We start from the raw sequence: 18,550 nt of genomic DNA, 5'->3' as shown, positions 1-18,550 counted from the left end.
AGAATGAAAAGCAGGAAACTGATAAAGACACATCCTTATTACATTCCAACAACTTTGAGTGAGTTACTCCCTCACCCTCTTCTGTCTTGGTGTCTACTTGATTAAAGTCATGTTCCCTTCCACACTATGCCACAGATAAAATGAGGGAAGAGCTTATTTTGGTTGATCACTTGTGGCTTAATTTATAAAAAAAAAAGCAGTTATTTACTGATTAAAGAAATTAATCAGTGTAATATTTCCTGTCCCCCCAAAAAAAATTATTTATGTTAATTTTTGGTAATGAGAGATATTCCAGTAATTAGAATCAAAACCCAACTGTTTTTTTTTGCTTGAAGTATGTTGTAAGAAATGTCATGAATCCAAGCAGCAAAGCAAATCTGGACAGGTGATGGGTGGTGTGAAGGATGAGAGTCTGAAAGCCCGAGCAAGACCATTCTTGTGCGTGTTGGTCTGAGAAATTGAATGCCTAAATGAGAAAGGATTTCTCTCTCTCTCTTGCTTTCTCTCTCTCTCCCTATTGCTTTTTCTCTCTCCCTCTTGCTTTCTCTCTCTCTCTCCTCTTGCATTCTCTCTCTCTCTCCCCCTCTTGGTTTCTCTCTTTCTCTCTCTCTCTCACTATCTGATGCTTTTTAACTCCCAAATCATGAGGAAAAGTCATTTCCTATCTTTAGCTGGTGCAATCTTGATTTTTATTTGATTATACTTGACTGATGTGCCTTGACATGCTGTACCCATTAATAAATAAGTAAAGCATCAAAGTAATAAATACTGTAAACCCTGTTATCCAGAATTCAAGCAACCAGCAAGGTGGAAAATAAATAGGTAAAAAAAATGGAAGTTTAAAATTGGTGTGTCTTGACATTAGTTCGGCAATCACGCCACACGTGATCTTGAGCAACCGGAAATTTCACTTATCCGGCATTACCAATCCCCAAGGGTGCTGGATAGCAGGGTTTTTACTATATTTCTTTGTCAATAAAAATCAGCTGGTGCTTCTTGCGCTGGCCCTACGATTCATGAGATTGGATTGCTGTTGATTGTGGGCTTTGACATTTCTCTTCCAGGTAGAACAGTTCTGGAAGTTCTACAGCCATTTGGTGCGGCCAGGTGATTTAACAGGGCACAGTGATTTTCACCTGTTCAAGGAGGGTATCAAACCCATGTGGGAAGTGAGTATACAAAATGTTCCTTTTGCCTTCAATTTATTGGTACGCAAGCCCAAGATGTTCAACCAAAGCTGCACAATTTATCCCCTTGCAGGATGAAGCCAACAAGAATGGAGGAAAGTGGATAATACGTTTGCGCAAAGGCCTGGCATCCCGATTCTGGGAAAATATCATCCTAGCCATGTTGGGAGAGCAATTTATGGTTGGAGAGGAAATCTGTGGAGTGGTGGTTTCAATCCGGTTTCAAGTACGTCAGTGCTGGCAAACCTTTTAGAGGGAAGTAAAAAATCACAAGGGCGCTTCAGAGCACGTAAAGGGACAAACACAAAAGCCATTGCTGGAAACCATGGTGGCACTACTATATCATGTCCGAATCCGGCGCTGCAGTTTGTACTTTCTCCCCGTATCTGTGTGGGTTTCCTCCCACCACCTCCCTCCCAAAAATGTACCGGGGATAGAATTGCTGCATTTGGGGTGGCATGGGCTCTTGGGCCAAAAGGGCCTGTTGCCGTGGTGCTATGTCTAACAGAAAAAGAGTGACCAAAAATTTGGCAGAGAAGTAAGGCACTCAGCCCATTGAGACTGCCTCGCCATTCAATCATGAGCTGATCCACTCAGCCCCACTGCCTGACTTTCTCCCCATAATCTTTGATGCCCCACCTCTGCCTTAAATTGACCTAATGACACGCCTGCAGCAACACCTTCCACAGGTTCACCTCCACCCTCTGGCTTGTAGAAATTTCTATGTTCGAAGTGGACGGCCTTCAATCCTGATCTTACTTGTAAAAGTTTCTCACTTGCTAGATGACCCCTTTGTCTTCAAACAGCCTCTCCCATTCAAACGTAGCAATTTCCTGTCTAATTCCTATATGAGTTCCTTCAAAGTTAGCCTTGCTGTAATCTAGGAGATGTGAACCAGACTTAGGAGATGTGAACCAAATGTAGGAGATGTGAACCAGACCTAGGAGATGTGAACCAGACCTAGGAGATGTGAACCAGACCTAGGAGATGTGAACCAGACCTAGAAGATGTGAACCAGACCTAGGCGATGTGAACCAGACCTAGGCGATGTGAACCTGACCTAGGAGATGTGAACCAGCTCTAGGAGACGTGAACCAGACCTAGGAGACGTGAATCAGACCTAGGCGATGTGAACCAGACCTAGGCGATGTGAACCTGACCTAGGAGATGTGAACCAGATCTAGGAGACGTGAACCAGACCTAGGAGATGTGAACCAGATCTAGGAGATGTGAACCAGACCTATCTGCATTAACTATTTTAAAACAAATGGAATTAAGATCCAAGATTCCTTTTATTGTCATATAATAAAAACAGTGAAATATTATACAGATTTGCTTTTAGTCGACTGTAAAATAGATTTGCCCTCAGCAGAAATTTCCGGGTTCCTCTTACAATCAAAAAAAGAAAGGTAAAAGAGAGTCGCCTCAGTCACCGAGTGTCCATGGATTCGCCTCCTAGCACTCCCACAGCCTCTGCAGCCACACAGAGTCCAGTGCAGATCATCTGCAACCCAAGCTCCAGACCCGAACCTCCGTCGCAATCAGGGATTGTTCAACACCCTCGGCATCCTCCCATGTCCCAGTTCCGTCACCTGGCACCCTTTCAGCCAGTCAGGAGCCAGTTTCCAGCAGTCTGCAGCCCAGTGTGAATCCTTTGACAGCAGCCGGCAGCCCCCGTGGGTTCCTTGCCTCGAATCATCAACAGCCGCTGCCTGTGACTTCTTTAGCCGCAGGACCTCTTACTTGACCGCCACCATGGTCACTGTCCCATGGGTAATCTTTTCTGCTTTTCCTTCTCCAACGGGGGTTGTCTCCCCGTTTTCTAGGTGCTTCCCTGGAGTCTGCAACCCCTTGTGGACGCTGCCGATCGCAGACCATGTTGGGCCACAGAATCTTAAATAAAACCACAGCTGGCTCCATTAAAAGGCTAGCGCCGACGACAGTGGTTGCACCCCGCAGGGGAGTACTGTGTCTTCAATCTCCCCAGGACCACAGCAGCAGTGCCCTCTGGGAGTGCCACCATTTAACAATAATGGCCACTTGGACCCAAAATTTTCCCCCACTGACACTTCAGTCATTTGCCTCGCCTCTTTTCCCATGAGATAATAAAGTGTTGCCCCCCCCCACCACCACTCTAGTAAATCCCACCAACAAATTTCTTGAGAAAGCTTTCCTGGACACACTTAACACATTGTACCCTGTCTAAGCTTCTCACATTGCAAGAGTCCCAGTCAATATTAGGGAAGTTAAAATGACCTCCCAGGACATTTGCACCTCTAGTTCTAGTTAAGTATTTAGGTGACTTTATAGAGTTTTCAAGATTATGAGAGGCATTGATAGGGTGGACAGCCAGCGCCTTTTCCCAGGACGAGACTAGCAAACACGAGAGGACAAATGTACCCCTGACGGGGCAGAAAGTTTAGGGGAGACATCAGGAGCACATTTTTTTTAAAAATACAGAGAGTAGTGGGTCCCTGGAATGCATTGCCCGTGTTGTGGTGGTGGAAGCTGGACAATAGGGGCATTTAACCAGGCATATGGATGCAAGATAAATAGAGGATTATGGGCATGATGTAGGGAAGGTTGAATTTGTTGGGTAGGTTTGTACAGGTCAGCACAACATCATGGGCTATACTGTGCTGCAGTGCACTATGTTCTTGTAGAGCACATCGAAAGAATCAAAGGCTTGTTGATCCAAACCAAGGCTTTTATTAACTAGAAGACTGGAGCGTATCACATGTAGGTCGACCAGTCCAGAATGACCTGGTCTGGCTAGGAGCAACCCTTTAAGACCTACCAGTAGGCATGGCTACAGTCTGAGCCAATCACAGTCATCCTGCACTACAATCTGTACATGTACACATTGGTGATAGAATCTGTACTATCACAGTTCTGTTTGCGGAACCTATTGTAGAATCCCATCAAAGTGATCACATTTTTTCTTTAGACATACAGCATGGTTACAGGCCATCTTGGTCCACCCAATTAACCTACACACCCGGTAGGTTTTTGAAGGGTGGGAGGTAAACCAGAACCCCCAGGGAAAACCCCACGCAGACATGGAGAGAACATACAGACTCCTCACAGACGGCGTGGGATTCAATCCTAAGTTTTACCCTCAGTCTATCAACCCCAAAGAATATTCTGTCTGCGGACAATGTTCTCCCTAATCAAATGCGCAACTCTACCCTTCACTATTGCTGAGTTCATGAAAATCTTTGCTTGTCGAAGTGTTATTCTGAATGTGTTGAAAATTGTATGAAACGTTCTCCCTTAACTTTTACATGCAGGAGGATATAATATCCGTGTGGAACAAAACAGCTAGTGATCAAGCAACCACTGCTCGGATACGTGACACCTTGCGCCGTGTATTGAACTTGCCCCCTAGCACCATTATGGAGTACAAGACACATACAGATAGCATTAAGTAAGATTGCCTCACCATGATTTCTGTCGAGAACTCAACAGTAGACTGGTGTTAGGGTCAAAGACGTCTTGGAGTGATTGCAGGACGTTACGAGAAGGCGGGAGGGGGATGAACAGGTGGAGGCTGGTAATAGCCTAAATATGGCTGGGATTGTCTGACCTCAGAAGCTAAGCAGGCTTAGGACTGGTCGTTACTTGGAGGGGAGACCACCCAGGAACACCAGGTGCTGTGGGTTTCTGTGAGGGGACACTGGGCAAAGTGTCTCTGTCTGCCTTACGCTCTGTGATTAGTCAGGGATTGCTCAAGGTGGGATATGAGTGGAAAGGGAAGGTTGAGAACCACTGCTCTAGACCCAATTGTTACTGAAATATTTTGCTTGAGAAAAATTGTCATTGACCCATTTCCATTGGAGTTCTGAAACCGTACATAATAATGAGTCAATTACATAAGATTAAAACAGTCGTTTTCAAACTTTTTCTTTCTACCCACATCCCACTTAAGCAATCTCAAGGGCATCAGTGCTCTGTGATTAGTAAGGGATTGCTTAAGGTGGGTGGGACGAAAGTGGGAAGGGTATGTTGGGAACCACTGCTCTAGACCCAATTGTTACAGAATTATTTCGCTTGAGAAAAATTGCCATTGGCCCATTTCCTTTGGAGCTCTGAAACGGTGCACATAATGAGTCAATGAGGTACAGGGGTTTTCAACCTTTTTCTTTCTACCCACATACCATCTTAAGCAATCTCTTATTAACCACAGAGCACTGATGGCATAGGGATTACTTAAAGAGAGATGTGAGTAGAAAGAAAAAGGTTGAGAACCACCATACCTCATTGGGTTAGAGGGAACAGAGAGCAGTGGGAGTGTGGAACGAGCTGCCAGCTGAAGTGGTGAATGCGGGATCCATTTTAATTTTTAAGAAGAATTTGGACAGGTACATGGATGATAGGGGTATGGACTGGGTGCAGGTCAATGGGACCAAACATAAAAATAGTTCAGCACAGACTACAAGGGCCAGAGGGTCTGGTTCTGTGCTGTATTGTTCCATGGTGACCAAAAATCATTAGTTGGTAATTGTCACAAAGATTAAGGAGAAATTTCTTTGGAATGAGAGAAATTTTGTGATGTTTTCTTTCCTGGAAAATTAAATAAATATGTGAAGATACAGGGATATTGAATGTGAATGGTACATTAGTACAGTAAATCCCCTGTTATCCAGAATTCAAGCAACTGGCAGCTTCAAGCAGCGGCAAAAATTGTGGAAAATAAAGAGGTACAAAATATGGAAATTTAAAATTGCCATTAGTTCGCCAATCATGCACCATGCAGTCTCAAGCAACTGGAAAATATATTTATCCAGCATCTCCCAATCCCCATAGGTGCCTGATACCAGGGATGTACTGTATTAGCTTTGAAATATTATGGCAAAATAACTAGTCGACACTCCATTTGTGGTATTCTTCCCACCATCATTTATAACTGCATTTGATGAGAGTGTGCAGTGTAGGTTTAAAAATGGTCGGGGACCATTTTAAGAGTGCGGTTTTGTGCATCTTTGTGGAATGTGATCAAAATCAGTGCAAGAGATTACACAAACTAGGCCTTAAGGTGGCATTTAAAGGCTAACATCTTTGAATGTCGTCACCCACCTATGAAGGATAATTAATTTATTTTGCTCTCTTTAGCAAGTCCTAAATGAGTGACGACCAATCTATTTTAGATCAACCATTCTCATCAGGGGCTCCACTGTGGGCCACAGTCCATTTAAGGGGGTTCGGCATGGACTAAAACCATTAAAAAAAAGTATGTTAGAAAACATACAAATGCTGGAGAAACTCAGCAGGTCAAACAGTGCCTTTATGTAGCAACGGTGAAGATTCATCACCAATGTTTCGGGCTTGGGCCCTTCATCAAGGTGTGGGGGAACATGAGAAATGACCGAACAAAGCTTGCTTTTCCCCCTTCTCCCCCCCTTAACTAGTTATTCCAGTTCCTACTTCCTTTTCTCTCTCCACCCAGCCTAGACTCCTCCCCCCTCTGCGGTGTTATGCACCCCCCCACCACCTATCATCTCCCACCCTCACCACCCCCCTTCCCCTTCCCCCTTTTGTTCGGACAACTTTCAGGTTCCCCCACACCTTGATGAAGGGCTCTTCACCTTTACTACATAAAGGCACTGTTTGACTTGCTGAGTTTCTCCAGAGTTTGTGTTTTTTCACTTAACCACAGTGTCAACAGAATCCTGCGTTTTACCCCCCAAAAAAAGTATGTAGTCGGTAGGTGAGAAGTATGGAAGAAAGGTGTTCTTAGAGATTGGATATACAATTACTTGGATAGCCAGAAACTGTTTAGGAATAGTCAACGTGGCTTTGTGTGTGGTAGGTCATGTTTAACTAATCTTATAGGGTTTTTCAAGGAGGTTACTGGGAAAGTTAACAAAGGAAAGGCTGTCGATGTTGTCCACATGGACTTTAATAAGGTCTTTGACAAGATCCCGCATGTGAGTTTGGTTAGGAAGGTTCAGGCACTCAGTATTCATGGTGAAGTAGTGAACTGACTTTGACAATGGCTGGATGGGAAAAGCCAGAGAGCGATGGTGCTTCTCAAACTGGAGGCCTGTGACTAGCGGTGTGCCTCAGGGAGATTGACGAGGGAAGGGTGGTAGATATGGTCTATATGGATTTTAGTAAGGCATTTGACAAGGTTCCCCATGAGAGACTTGTTCAGAAAGTCTGAGACATGGAAACCTTGGCTGTGTGGAAAAACAATTGACTAGCATGAAGAAAATATTCTGCCTGGAGGTCAGTGACTAGTGGAGTTCCGCAGGGATCTGTTCTGGAACCCCTGCTCTCTGTCATTTTTTATCAGTGACCTAGATGAAAAGGTGAAAGGTTGGGTGAGTAAGTTTGCAGATGACACGATGGTTGCAGGAGTTGTGGACGGTGCTGAAGGTTGTTGTAGGTTACAAAAGGATATAGACAGGATGCAGAGTTGGGCAGATTGGTTCAATCTGGATAAGTGTGTGGTGGTGCATTTCGGAAAGTCAAACCAGAAGGGTGAGAACAGGGTTAATGGTCAGTTACTTAAGAGTGTGGATGAACAGAGGGACCTTGGGGTCCAAATCCATACATCCCTCAAGGTCACCGTACAGGTTGATAGGATAGTTAAGAAGGCCAGTGGGCTTCATTAATAGGGGAATTGAGTTCAAGAGTTGAGAGGTCATGTTGCAACTCTACAAATCTCTGGTGAAACTATACTCAGTTCTGGTCACCTCATTATAGGAAGGATGTGGAAGCTGTGGAGAGGAGTCAGAGAAGATTTACCAGGATGTTGCCTGATTTGGAAAATAAGTCACTTGAGGCAAGGTTCGCAGAGCTGGGTTTTTTCTCTTTGGAGCGTAGAAGGATGAGAGGAGGCTTCACAGAATATTATGAGAGGCATAGATAGGGTGGAAGGCCGGCACCTGCTCCTAGGCCGCAAGTAGCAAACCCCAGAGGATGTGTGTTCAAAGTGAAAGGAGGGAGGTTTAGGGGAGGCGTCAGGTTTTACACACAGGGAGTGGTGGGTGTCTGAAATGCCTTGGTGGGGGTGGTGGTGAAGACTGGAACACTAGGAGCTTTTAAGACATATGGAAAAATATAGGGGTATGAGGTAGTGAGGGTTAAGTACATTTTTTGTAAAGAATATTTGGGTCGGATTGAGATAAGTTTTTGGAATGTATTCGCCATGGCTGGTTGGGGGGTTGGGTTGGGACAACTATGGACTTTGGGCATGCTTTTGTACATGAATGGCTTTCTTTATTGGATTTTGTAAGTCTGAAAGCTAAAATAGTCAAAAAGGAATATATGGGTCAACATCGAGGGGCGAAGGGCTTGTATTGTGCAGTAGTGTTCTATGTCCTATGAGCATCACTTTTCGATATGCTTCAAAATCCACAAACTGCCATTGAGTCTTGGTTTCATCTTTTGTTTCAGGGACAATTCAAGCTTCCGGAACACAAAGATCGCAGTGTGATGCACAATCCCACGGAGCATATAATTCAGACAAGGCAAGAGAGTGGCAAATGGCAGAGCGGCAAAGCTCAGAGCGAAACGTGGATTGGTGTTGGACACCGACTTACCTTGCCGTTATTTATTCCCCATCCAAGCAGAACCCATTGTATTTCTGTATTTTTCATCACTCCCTTCGTTCAACACAGTTGAGGAACATTCAGCAGGTTTCTTGTCAACCACACGGGATCAGAACATGTAGCCTGAGAGCACCATCTCTTCCGAGTTATCAGATTGTCTTTACCTTTCCGTGGGCAAGTTGTGACCTCATGCTGTGAGGTCTGCCTGGATTTGTTGCCTTAAGCCTGCACTCTCAGGGTAGAACAATGATTGTCTTGCGCCGCCTGCTTGAATTCCCTTTGCTGTGATGGAGTACAGCTGAAATGGTGACAGTTTTCAAACTACACTAGGTAAATAATATTGCAGAAAGATTTTCTGTGTTAGTATTAAACATCGTAGCCTCAGAGGGGTGTAGTAACATGTTTAAAATAAAAACATTAACATTACTTTAAAATAATGCACATGGGTGTCAATTGTTAACAACTTACTGTACATGCCATGGTATAGGACAACATGTATAGGATGATCCTGGAATCTCCACTTAAAATGTTGGTTTTGAGCGATATCCTCTGTATAAGACAATCCCCCTCCCCCCCCAAAAAAATCTTTCACTTACTGCAAACAGTGGATGCTGTAAAAAGCAAATCACAATATTTTCCTACCAAAATACCCAGTAAAGGTTGTAATGTTTGTTATTTGGATATTTTAAAATAATCCACCATTGGGTCCCCGTAACAGGCCGTTTGAACAGGCTGTTCAGAGCTGAAGGCAGTTGAACACTGCGGGGGGGAGCATTGAGGTTTCGCTGATAACTAAACAGGGCATATGTCGGAGATTGCGTCAGAGCCAGTGGGAAGATGGCAGTGGAGTTGAGACTTCACTGTCAAGGGTCGTATTTTAGACCCAGCATATAGGACGACACTGATTTTGAGGTGTCATGTTTACATTTCGGCCATTGTCCTATACGCTGGCATAGACGGAACATTAATGTTACACTAAAATAATGCACATGGTGTCTAGTGTTAACAAATGAACCCTTTGTTCACAACAAAATCACTTCAATGCCAGTGTTCCCCAAAAATATTAACACAATCTTTGGTCACAATAAACAAATACCACATTTCTCCCAAATAATGCTCATCTTTCACACTTCAGTGATTTTACTTCTGCATTTGGACAGGTACCCGGATGGGAGGGGTCTGGAGGGGGTATGGACTATGGGTGCAGGCCAGTGGGACTAGGCAAAAAGAAAATGGTTTGGAACAGACTAGAAGGGCCGAAGTGCCTGTTTCTGTGCTGTAACGTTCCATGGTTCTAATCCCCGTTTTGCCCACCACTTCTCCCTAGCCTTCGCCACATCGCGCACAACAGAGGAATATGGCTCGAGGCCAGAGCTTCAGGTTTTAAGTGCAGAATATTGTACAGTGGTAAGTTGGGGGCAAATGGGAAGAAAGAGATGAATTAGACCCAAGTTTTTTAAGCAAGCTGCATGCGTTTAGACTGTGGACAGTAATTCTGCGCAGCCGTCCCTCACCTTAGCAAATACATTTTTTTTAATTGTGCAAGAAAAAGGCAAAGTGAGGCAGTGTTTTTGGTTTATTGTTCGTTCAGAAATCTGACGGCAGAGGGGAAGAAGCCGTCCTTGTGCCACTGAGTGCTCATCTTGAGGCTCCTGGACCTTGTCCCCGATGGTAGCAGAGTGAAGAGGGCACGGCCTAGAAGGTGGGGGGGGGGGTCCTTGAGGACAGAGACTGCTTTCTTAAGACACCTCCTCTTGTAGGTATCCTTGATGAAGTGAAGTCTGGTGCCCGTGATGTCGTAGGCCGAGTTAACCACCCTTCGGAGTTTTTTTCTTACCCTGAGAGTTGGTGCCTCCGTACCAGGCAGTGATGCAACCAGCCAGAATGCTCTCTGCAGCGCATCTGCAGATGTTTTTAGTGACGGACCAAATCTCCTCAAACTCCTCACAAAGTGCAGCTGCTGGTGAGCCTTCTTTGTGACAAGACCTTGGGGAACATCAGCCTTTGAGAACGACGTGGAACAGTAATTGTACCCAGAATGCTTTTGGGCATTTGGATTACCTTATCACCAAGAGCTGAAGGCAAATGCAGAGCCGGCATCCATTTCGAGAGGAATACCTTACAAGCACCAAAGCCTGTTTAACTTTATAAATGTTAAATTCTGTGCACAGTATAAATATTGCCTGTAACCAGTGAACTTGGAGGAATGAGAAGTGAGATTGGACTGTGAACCAAATAACTTTTCTTAAATTTACACACACATCATACACATGAACTTAGAAGGGGGTTAATTTGGGTTAGTTAAGTTAATAGAGATAAGTTAAAGTTTGATTCTGATTTCATGTTTAAAAATATTTAAAAACAACTTGTTTAAGTAACTACTTGTCCTGGTGAATATCTATTGCTGCTGGGTCATCTCCGCTGGGTTTTGGGGTCCTTTGGGCTGGTAACAGTATTGTGAGCAGTTTTGGGCTCCTTGTTTAAGAAAAGTTGCTGACATTGGAGAGAGTTCGAAGAAGGTTCACTAGGATGATTCTGGTAACAAAAGGGTTATATGAGGAGCGTTTGACAGCTCTTGGCCTGTACTCATCAGAATTTAGGAGAATGAGGAGGGATCTCATTGAAAAATTTTGAATGTTGAAAGGTGTGGACAGAGTAGATGTAGATGTTGTTAAGGGTCCAGAGGACCCCAAAACCCAGCAGCAATAGATATCCACCAGGTACTTAAACAAAAGTAGTTTTTAATTATATTTGAACAAGAAAACAGAATCAAACTTTAACTTACTACTATCAACTTACTTAACCTACTTAATCCTCCCTCTAAGTGCAGGTGTGTGTAATGTGTATATGTGTAGAAAAGTTCTTTGGATCACAGTCCAATCTCACTGGTTGCAGGCCATTCTTGAACTGTGCATGGAAGTTAGTATTAATGCTCTCTGAGAGCAAAGCTGTTCTCCCCTGCCTGCAAAGATCATGTGCTCTCCCAGGCACACTGTTGAACGTTGCGACTTTGATGGTTTCTGCAAAATAGCCCTCTGCAAAAATTATGTGTTTTAAAATGTTTGTGTGCAACGTGCTCTAACAATTCCTTCCAAACAACTAAATACTCTGTCACAATGTCGACTGGGAGAGTCTATGCCAAGAGGGCAAAACTTCAGGATTGAAGGGTGTCCGATTAATCACAGCAACTACAAGGGGCTGCAGACTCTGGGGAGGAAGTCGACTGGAGTGGGACACCAGAGGACAGGAAGATCATGCACTGTCTGGGAGGGAGAAGTGGAGGAGACGACCCACGGGGACAGCGACCGCAGCGGTGGACCAACGAGGGGGCCTTGCATCTGAGGGGCCAGCGCAAGCGGCAGGGCTGCTGGCGGCTCGAGGCAAGGAACCCGCTGAGACTACAGGCTGCTGGAGACAGCCATCGGGAGACTCGCGCTGAGCCTGTGGTCCGCCGGAGACTGGCTTGAACTGGACGGAAAGGGTACCAGGCATCAGAACCAGGACTCGACAGGGTGCCGAAGGTGCTGAGGGGTTCCTGACCGTGTTGGAGGTTCAAATCTGGAGCTCAGGCAGCCAGTGGCTTGGACTCTGTGGCTGTGGAAGCACTGGAGGCGAATCTACGGACATTCGGTGACTCTGCGAATCTGTCTGGCTTGCAGCAGGCAAAAAAAAATTCATGCAATATGACACTGTTTTATTACTGTGATAATAAATTGAATCTTGAATCTCCAAGCTCATGCCATTCTTCTCAGTTCTTCCACATTCTTACACAATTTCTGTGATCCTTGGGCCCCTGCTACTACTTTCAGCTTAAAACTAGCTTCATTTGTCAGTTAGAGCCATGACAGGGTTTGACTACAGCTGGATATGAATGTTCACCCAGAAAGAGAGAGAGAAGAGAGAGAGCTGCTGTTCATTTAGGAGTGAAAACTTCAGCCTTTTCAAGAAATCCTGTCAGCTTTTGCAAACGGTGACAGCTAGCTTCCTTTGCTCTGCCATTATGTTTGTAATACATTTTTATTGCCTTAATATAACATTATGTTGTGTGTGGAGCATTGGCTCCCTGTCCGTCTGGAATGTGTGTACTGTGGGTGGTCACGTGTCCTCCCCGTCTGAAACTTATTCGGAAGTCACATCATCTGTCAGTCAAGGTCAAGAGTAAGTAAGTAGTGCACACCTTGCCGTTGGCTAATTCAAATCACTTAGCATCATTATGGGCTAGGCGCACAGAATGGCCCTGCACTTAACAGGCACGCGCAGCGCAGTCGCTCTCTCTGCCTCATGGTTCGAGCCCCGGACACTGCTCCATACCAGGTTGCGGGTAGCTGAGCTGTGATATTGTGACGGTAGCAAACCTTGCTGTAGTGCCGCGCTGCCACTGATCAGGTGTCCGGGAGCATGGGTAGAACCCTTGATTATAGTGTGTGAATGTCTGTATCGTCCTTTATGTGAACTAGTAATTGTGCACCGTTTAACGTTTTCCCCTATTTGTTTTCCCACGCTCTTCTCTAGATTGTGCGTGTGTTCATGAAAGTTACATGTGACTGTAACCCTTGTGTCCAGACTCGTCTCTGAACCCATAGAACCTGATGCTCTTCTCAACATGTCACATCCAGCTTCCCAAATGCAAGTTTCAGTAGAAAAATATTTCGTGGTAGGACCATTGGAGTTATGTGCATGTGTTATACTGTTCTCCATCGCCACAGGGGACACAGGATATTAAGGTTCTGATTTTGTACTTGGCCTATAAAACAGCCCCTAGTTTTGGGGTGACATTTTTTAAGGTTCAAATATCAACAAAAAATGTTAAAAGGTGAATCCAATGTTATCAGATTTATGTTTTAAATGTGATCAGGAAGTTGGTTCATTTTTGCATTCTACTTGGGAGTGTCCCAGGAGTCAAACCTTTTTGGCCAGAGGTAAAAAAAAATTTGGAGAAACTATCAAGGGTAAAACTCCCACAGGACTCAATGTTATTTTTGTGGGGTAATATTAGTGGTTAGACCGGTGGTTCTCAACCTTTCCTTCCCACTCACATTCCACTTTAAGCAATCCCTAGGCCATAGCTGCTCTGTGATCAGTAAGGGATTGCTTAAGGTGGGATGTGGGTGGAAAGAAAAAGTTTGAAAACCCCTGTTTTAATCGTCCCTCATTGACTTGTTCTGTGCACCGTTTCAGTGCTCCAAAGGAAATGGGCCAATGACAATTTTTCTCTAGCAAAATATTTCAGTAACAATTGTGTCTAGAGCAGTGGTTCTCAACCATTTTCTTTCCACCCACATCTCACTTTAAGTAATCCCTCTGCCATCAGTGCTCTGTAATCAGTAAGGGGTTGCTTAAGGTGGGATGTGGGTGGAAAGACAAAGTTTGAAAACCCCTGTTTTAATCGTCCCTCGTTGACTCGTGATGTGATCAGTTTCAAGAAATGGGCCATCGACAATTTTTTCCAAGCAAAATATTTCAGTGATTGAGTCCAGAGCAGTGATTCTCGACCTTCCCTTCCCACGCACATCCCACCTTAAGCAACCCCTGACTAATCACAGTGCCCCGATAGCCGAGGGATTACTCAAAGTGGGATGTGAGTCTAAAGTAAAAGGTGGAGAACCCCGGTCTACATGGATGTGGTTTTAAAAAATAAAATATTCAAAATGAAATTCCATCTTGTCCACTGACATATATGGTATGCCCCATGACAACCCTGACAGGGCAACTCAGCTCCATAAATCATATTCAGGACTGCAAAAGTAAAAACGATGAATGAACAAGAGAATAATTTACGTTGTATCTGTACATTAAACATAATTAAAACAGCATTGAAGAATACAGAACAACCACAGAAACAAACAAGTAATAGTCCTTGATGTTTTTTTAAATTGTGGACAGGTGATGGAAGGCTTTGTCCTTTATTAAAAATGTTTCACAGAAGAACCCGTTTAAAGTTGACCATGGGTAGTTTGCAAATCACCCCATTCTCACTCCTTCCTCAAACGCTGCCAAACACTGAGACTCAATCACCTTGAAGGAGCAAAAAGCCAAGACTTTGCGCGGAAATGACTTTCTAAAGCCCCTTGGCTTACAGCTGCTGTGCAGTCATTTATATATATTTGAAAATATTAAACATAATGAGGTCAGAAATGATTCTGGATGTGAACTGGGATTAGGAAGGGGATGGGTGAACAATTCTACTACGGGGCGTACTTCTTGGGGTCCCCCGGGAAGGGGAATTCTGGTACTTGGTTGAAGTGTCCCATGAGGAAGATTGCCAGGGTGCCAATACTGAAAAGTAGAAGAGCAATCCAGAAGCAAGCCTTGTCGATGACTTTTCCAATCAGAAACCAATTTTCGTTTTCCTGCCAAAAAAAAAGTAGTATAAGTTCCATGGCTCAAAGAGCTTTGCAGCCATTTAACTGAGCCCTCCTCTGAAATATATGGATCCACATATATTTAAAGTTATCCCTGCTGATTAAAGTGCCCCTTGAGAGAGAGGGAGAGAGAAGGAGGGAGAGAATGCTTTGGGCAGAGAGAAAGGGCAGAAAAGGAAGAGAGTGTTAGGGAGAGAGAGTTGGAGTGAGAGAGAGAGTTAAGGAGAGAGAGTTGGAGTGAAAGAGAGTTAGGGAGAGAGGGTTGGGGGAAGACAATTGGGGAGAGAGTTAGAGAGAGAGTTAGAGAGAGAGTTGGGGAGAGAGTTGGAGTGAAAGAGTTGGGGAGAGAGTTGGAGTGAGAGAGAGTTGGGGAGAGGGAAAAAGCTGGGGAGTAAAATACAAAAGACTGCAGTTGTTGTGAAAACACAGTGAAATACTGGGGGATCTCAGCCAATCAAACAGAATGCTTTATGTTGCAAAGATACACGAGAGCTTAAAGGTGGAAAGAAAAAGTTTGAAAACCACTGTTTTAATCATCCCTAATTGACTCATTATGTGCACCATTTCAGGGCTCCAAAGGAAATGGGCCAATTTTTCTCAAGCCAAATATTTGAGTAACAATTGGGTCCAGAGCAGTGGTTCTCCACCTTCCCTTCCCACACACCCCACCTTAAGCAATCCCTTAAGAATCGCAGAGCATCTATGGCTTAGGGATTACTTAAGGTGGGATGTGAGTGGATGAAAAAGGTTGAAAACCACTGGATTAGAGGAAGGATTTTTAACCAGAGAGTGTGTGGAATGCACGACCTGGGTCAGTGGTGGAGGCAAGTACTTTGGGGAAATCCAAAGGGCGACTGGACAAGCCTATGAGGGAATTTAAAGTGGAGGGTGATGTGGGAGTCAGGGTCTAAAGGTCGGCAAAACTTTGTCGGCCGAAAAGCCTGCAAGGCCAACAACAATGCAACCTTGATTCTGCTTAACCTGAACCCTAACAGGATGTTGCCTGGATTGGAGAATGTGCCTTATGAGGCAAGGCGAGCAGGGCTGAGGCTTTTCTCTCTGGAGCGAAGGAGGACAGAGGTCTACAAGATTATGAGAGGGTGGCCGGCCAGTGCCTTTCCTCCGGGTGGGAGTAGAAAACACCAGAGGGAAGGGAGGAGTTTAGGGAGTAATCGGGTGAGGGGGGTAAGTTTCCTACACAGAGAGTTGTGGGTGCCTGGAATGCCTTGCCAGGGGTGGTGAGGAGGCATTGAAGAAACTAAGATGAGCACACAGATGGAAGAAAAATAGAGGGTTATGGGGTAGGGAGGGTTTAGTTTTATTTTTGGGAGTAGATATGGGTCGGCACAATATCGAGGGCCGAAGGGCCTGTACTGTGTTGTAGTATCCTATGTTCATCTCCACCTTTACGTGAAGAAGAAGTGGGCCATAAACAGTAAGTGTTGCAACTCTACCGATCTCCGGTGAGGCCACAGTGTGAGAGTTGTGTTCAGTTCTGCTCACCTCACGATGTGGCGACGATAGAGAGGGGGCAGAGGAGACTCACCAGGATGTTGCCCAGATTAGGAAACAAGTCTTGTGAGACAAGGTGACCAGGGCCGGGGCTTTTCTCTTTGGAGCGCAGAAGAGTGAGAGGATATTATGAGAGGCGTAAACAGGGTGGGTGGCCAGTGCCTTTTCCCTGGGGCGGGAGTACCAAACACCAGAGGGCTTCCATACAAAGGGAAGGGAGGAGTTTAGGGAAACATTGGGTGAGGGGGGGGTGGGGGGGTTAAGTTTCCTACACAGAGAGTTGTGGGTATCTGAAATGCCTTGCCAGGGGATGGTGGTTGGAACATTAGGAGTGTATAAGAGGCTTTTAGACAGACACATGAATTGAAGAAAAATAGAGGGTTACGAGGGATGGAGGGCTTTGTTTTTTTTTTGGTGGGAATATATGGGTCGGCACAGCATCAAGAGCTGAAGGGCTTTGTTGATAATGATGTTTAATAAGCATTAGCCACCCAAATGGCGTATCTAACCTGTTCGTGTACATTTAGAAATTAGTTGTTTGATACCGAGGGGATTTCCTGACAGGTGAACAGAGGTGTAATTGCATAACGAGAGAAAGAGAAAATACTTCAGGCTTGGTTTGACAGTTGGCACATGGCCTTGTGGAAACATCAGCCAGGGCTTCATACTCTCGAGAGGAATTTAAAACCGCGAATACACTTGTGTGGCCCACTCTGACCCAGGCCAGTACTCACGGAGCCAGAATCGTTCGCTTCTCTAGTGCTTTTAGCAATAAAGTTGCAAGCTTCGACACAGGATTTTATCTCTGGGGCGAAGTTAGCCAGATTTTTGTAGAGGTCGACTGTCGTTCCAATGTCAATATCTGCGCAAGAGCAATTTAGAAATGTAAACATTACTCTTTGTGCAAAATTACTGGGGGTCAACATGTTCATATTTGGTGAAGTGTCTGGAAGAGATTTGTACGTCACCGTAGACTCTCGTAAACTTCTACAGGTGGACCGTGGAGAGCATTCTGGCCAGTTGCATACGGAGGCACCAACTCTCAAGTCAAGAGTAAACTCCAAAGGGTTGTGAACTCAACCTGCGGCATCGCAGGCCCCAGACTCCACTCCATCGAGGACATCGACATGAGGCAGCATCTTAAGAAAGCAGCCTCTATCCTCAAGAACCCCCACCAACCAGGTCATGCCCTCTCCACTCTGCTCCCATTGGGGGAAAGGTCCAGGAGCCTGAAGACAAGCACGAGGATAGCTTCTTCCCCTCCGCCTATCAGATTTCTGAATGATCAATAAACCACAGACACAGCCTGACTTTTAGTGCACTGTTATTTTTATACTATTGTTGTAAGATGGTTATAATATGAATGGTTGCTCTGTGAGGCTGCCGAGGTGTCGGGAGCTCGGACGGGCGAGCACCTAGAGGAAACGCATACAGACACGGGAGAATGTACACGGTTCCTGTTCCGCCCGTTCCACTGATATCACCCGTGACCTACAGTGGATGTGACTCCTAACCTTCCAATGTGATTCACACTCGACTCACCAGAGGAGGGCAAAGGCCGTGCTGGCTGTGTCTATGATGTCAAGTCACTGAATCTCAGAGAAGTTTCCATTGGCTCCCTGACTGTCTCCTTCTCGCAGGGACAAAATTCTCACCTCTCCTCTTATCATATCCTTTTGGGTTGGTCTGGACTCCTACCCCGGCCGGCACTGCCTCTACTCTGAGATTTCCCTGCCTATTTTTCAAAGAAGGGCTCAGGCCTGAAACGTCGGCATCACCCCCCCCCCCCCCACCCCCACTAGGAGCACTGCGGGACCGGCTAGAGCTCCAGCATCACGTTGGTCCTGCAGGCCTTTACGATTCCCTCTGGACCATTTAGTGGGCCGGGACACTGTCACAGCGCCAGCCACTCGGGTTCAAAGTCGCCACTGTC

General features: G+C 45.2%; 2 protein-coding genes across 3 annotated transcripts in view; one reads left to right on the top strand and one right to left on the bottom strand.

Moving 5' to 3' along the window:
* Window positions 1–15,442, top strand: part of LOC138754944 (eukaryotic translation initiation factor 4E type 2-like) — a 31,221-nt gene extending 15,779 nt beyond the window's left edge. The window contains exons 4-8 of one of the 2 annotated variants that reach the window (XR_011351964.1): window positions 1,065–1,169; window positions 1,261–1,413; window positions 4,478–4,614; window positions 8,589–9,073; window positions 13,256–15,442. Coding sequence is in view for 1 of the 2 variants with exons in the window: in XM_069919982.1 (XP_069776083.1) it covers window positions 1,065–1,169; window positions 1,261–1,413; window positions 4,478–4,614; window positions 8,589–8,628 (435 nt within the window). In the remaining variant the exon portion in view is untranslated. Of the gene's footprint in view, window positions 1–1,064; window positions 1,170–1,260; window positions 1,414–4,477; window positions 4,615–8,588; window positions 9,170–13,255 lie in introns of those variants that run through there. The other variant, XM_069919982.1, reaches the window with a different exon arrangement.
* Window positions 14,493–18,550, bottom strand: part of chrne (cholinergic receptor, nicotinic, epsilon) — a 52,317-nt gene continuing 48,259 nt past the window's right edge. The window contains exons 11-12 of the mRNA XM_069919978.1: window positions 17,352–17,479; window positions 14,493–15,093 (exon numbers count right to left, since the gene is read on the bottom strand). Of these exons, the coding sequence (XP_069776079.1) occupies window positions 14,929–15,093; window positions 17,352–17,479 (293 nt within the window). The 3' untranslated portion in view covers window positions 14,493–14,928. The remainder of the gene's footprint in view (window positions 15,094–17,351; window positions 17,480–18,550) is intronic.

The sequence above is a fragment of the Narcine bancroftii genome, chromosome 2 (assembly GCF_036971445.1).
Source record: "Narcine bancroftii isolate sNarBan1 chromosome 2, sNarBan1.hap1, whole genome shotgun sequence".
Taxonomy (NCBI): Eukaryota; Metazoa; Chordata; class Chondrichthyes; order Torpediniformes; family Narcinidae; genus Narcine; species Narcine bancroftii.
This window is presented reverse-complemented; position numbering and strand designations above follow the sequence as displayed.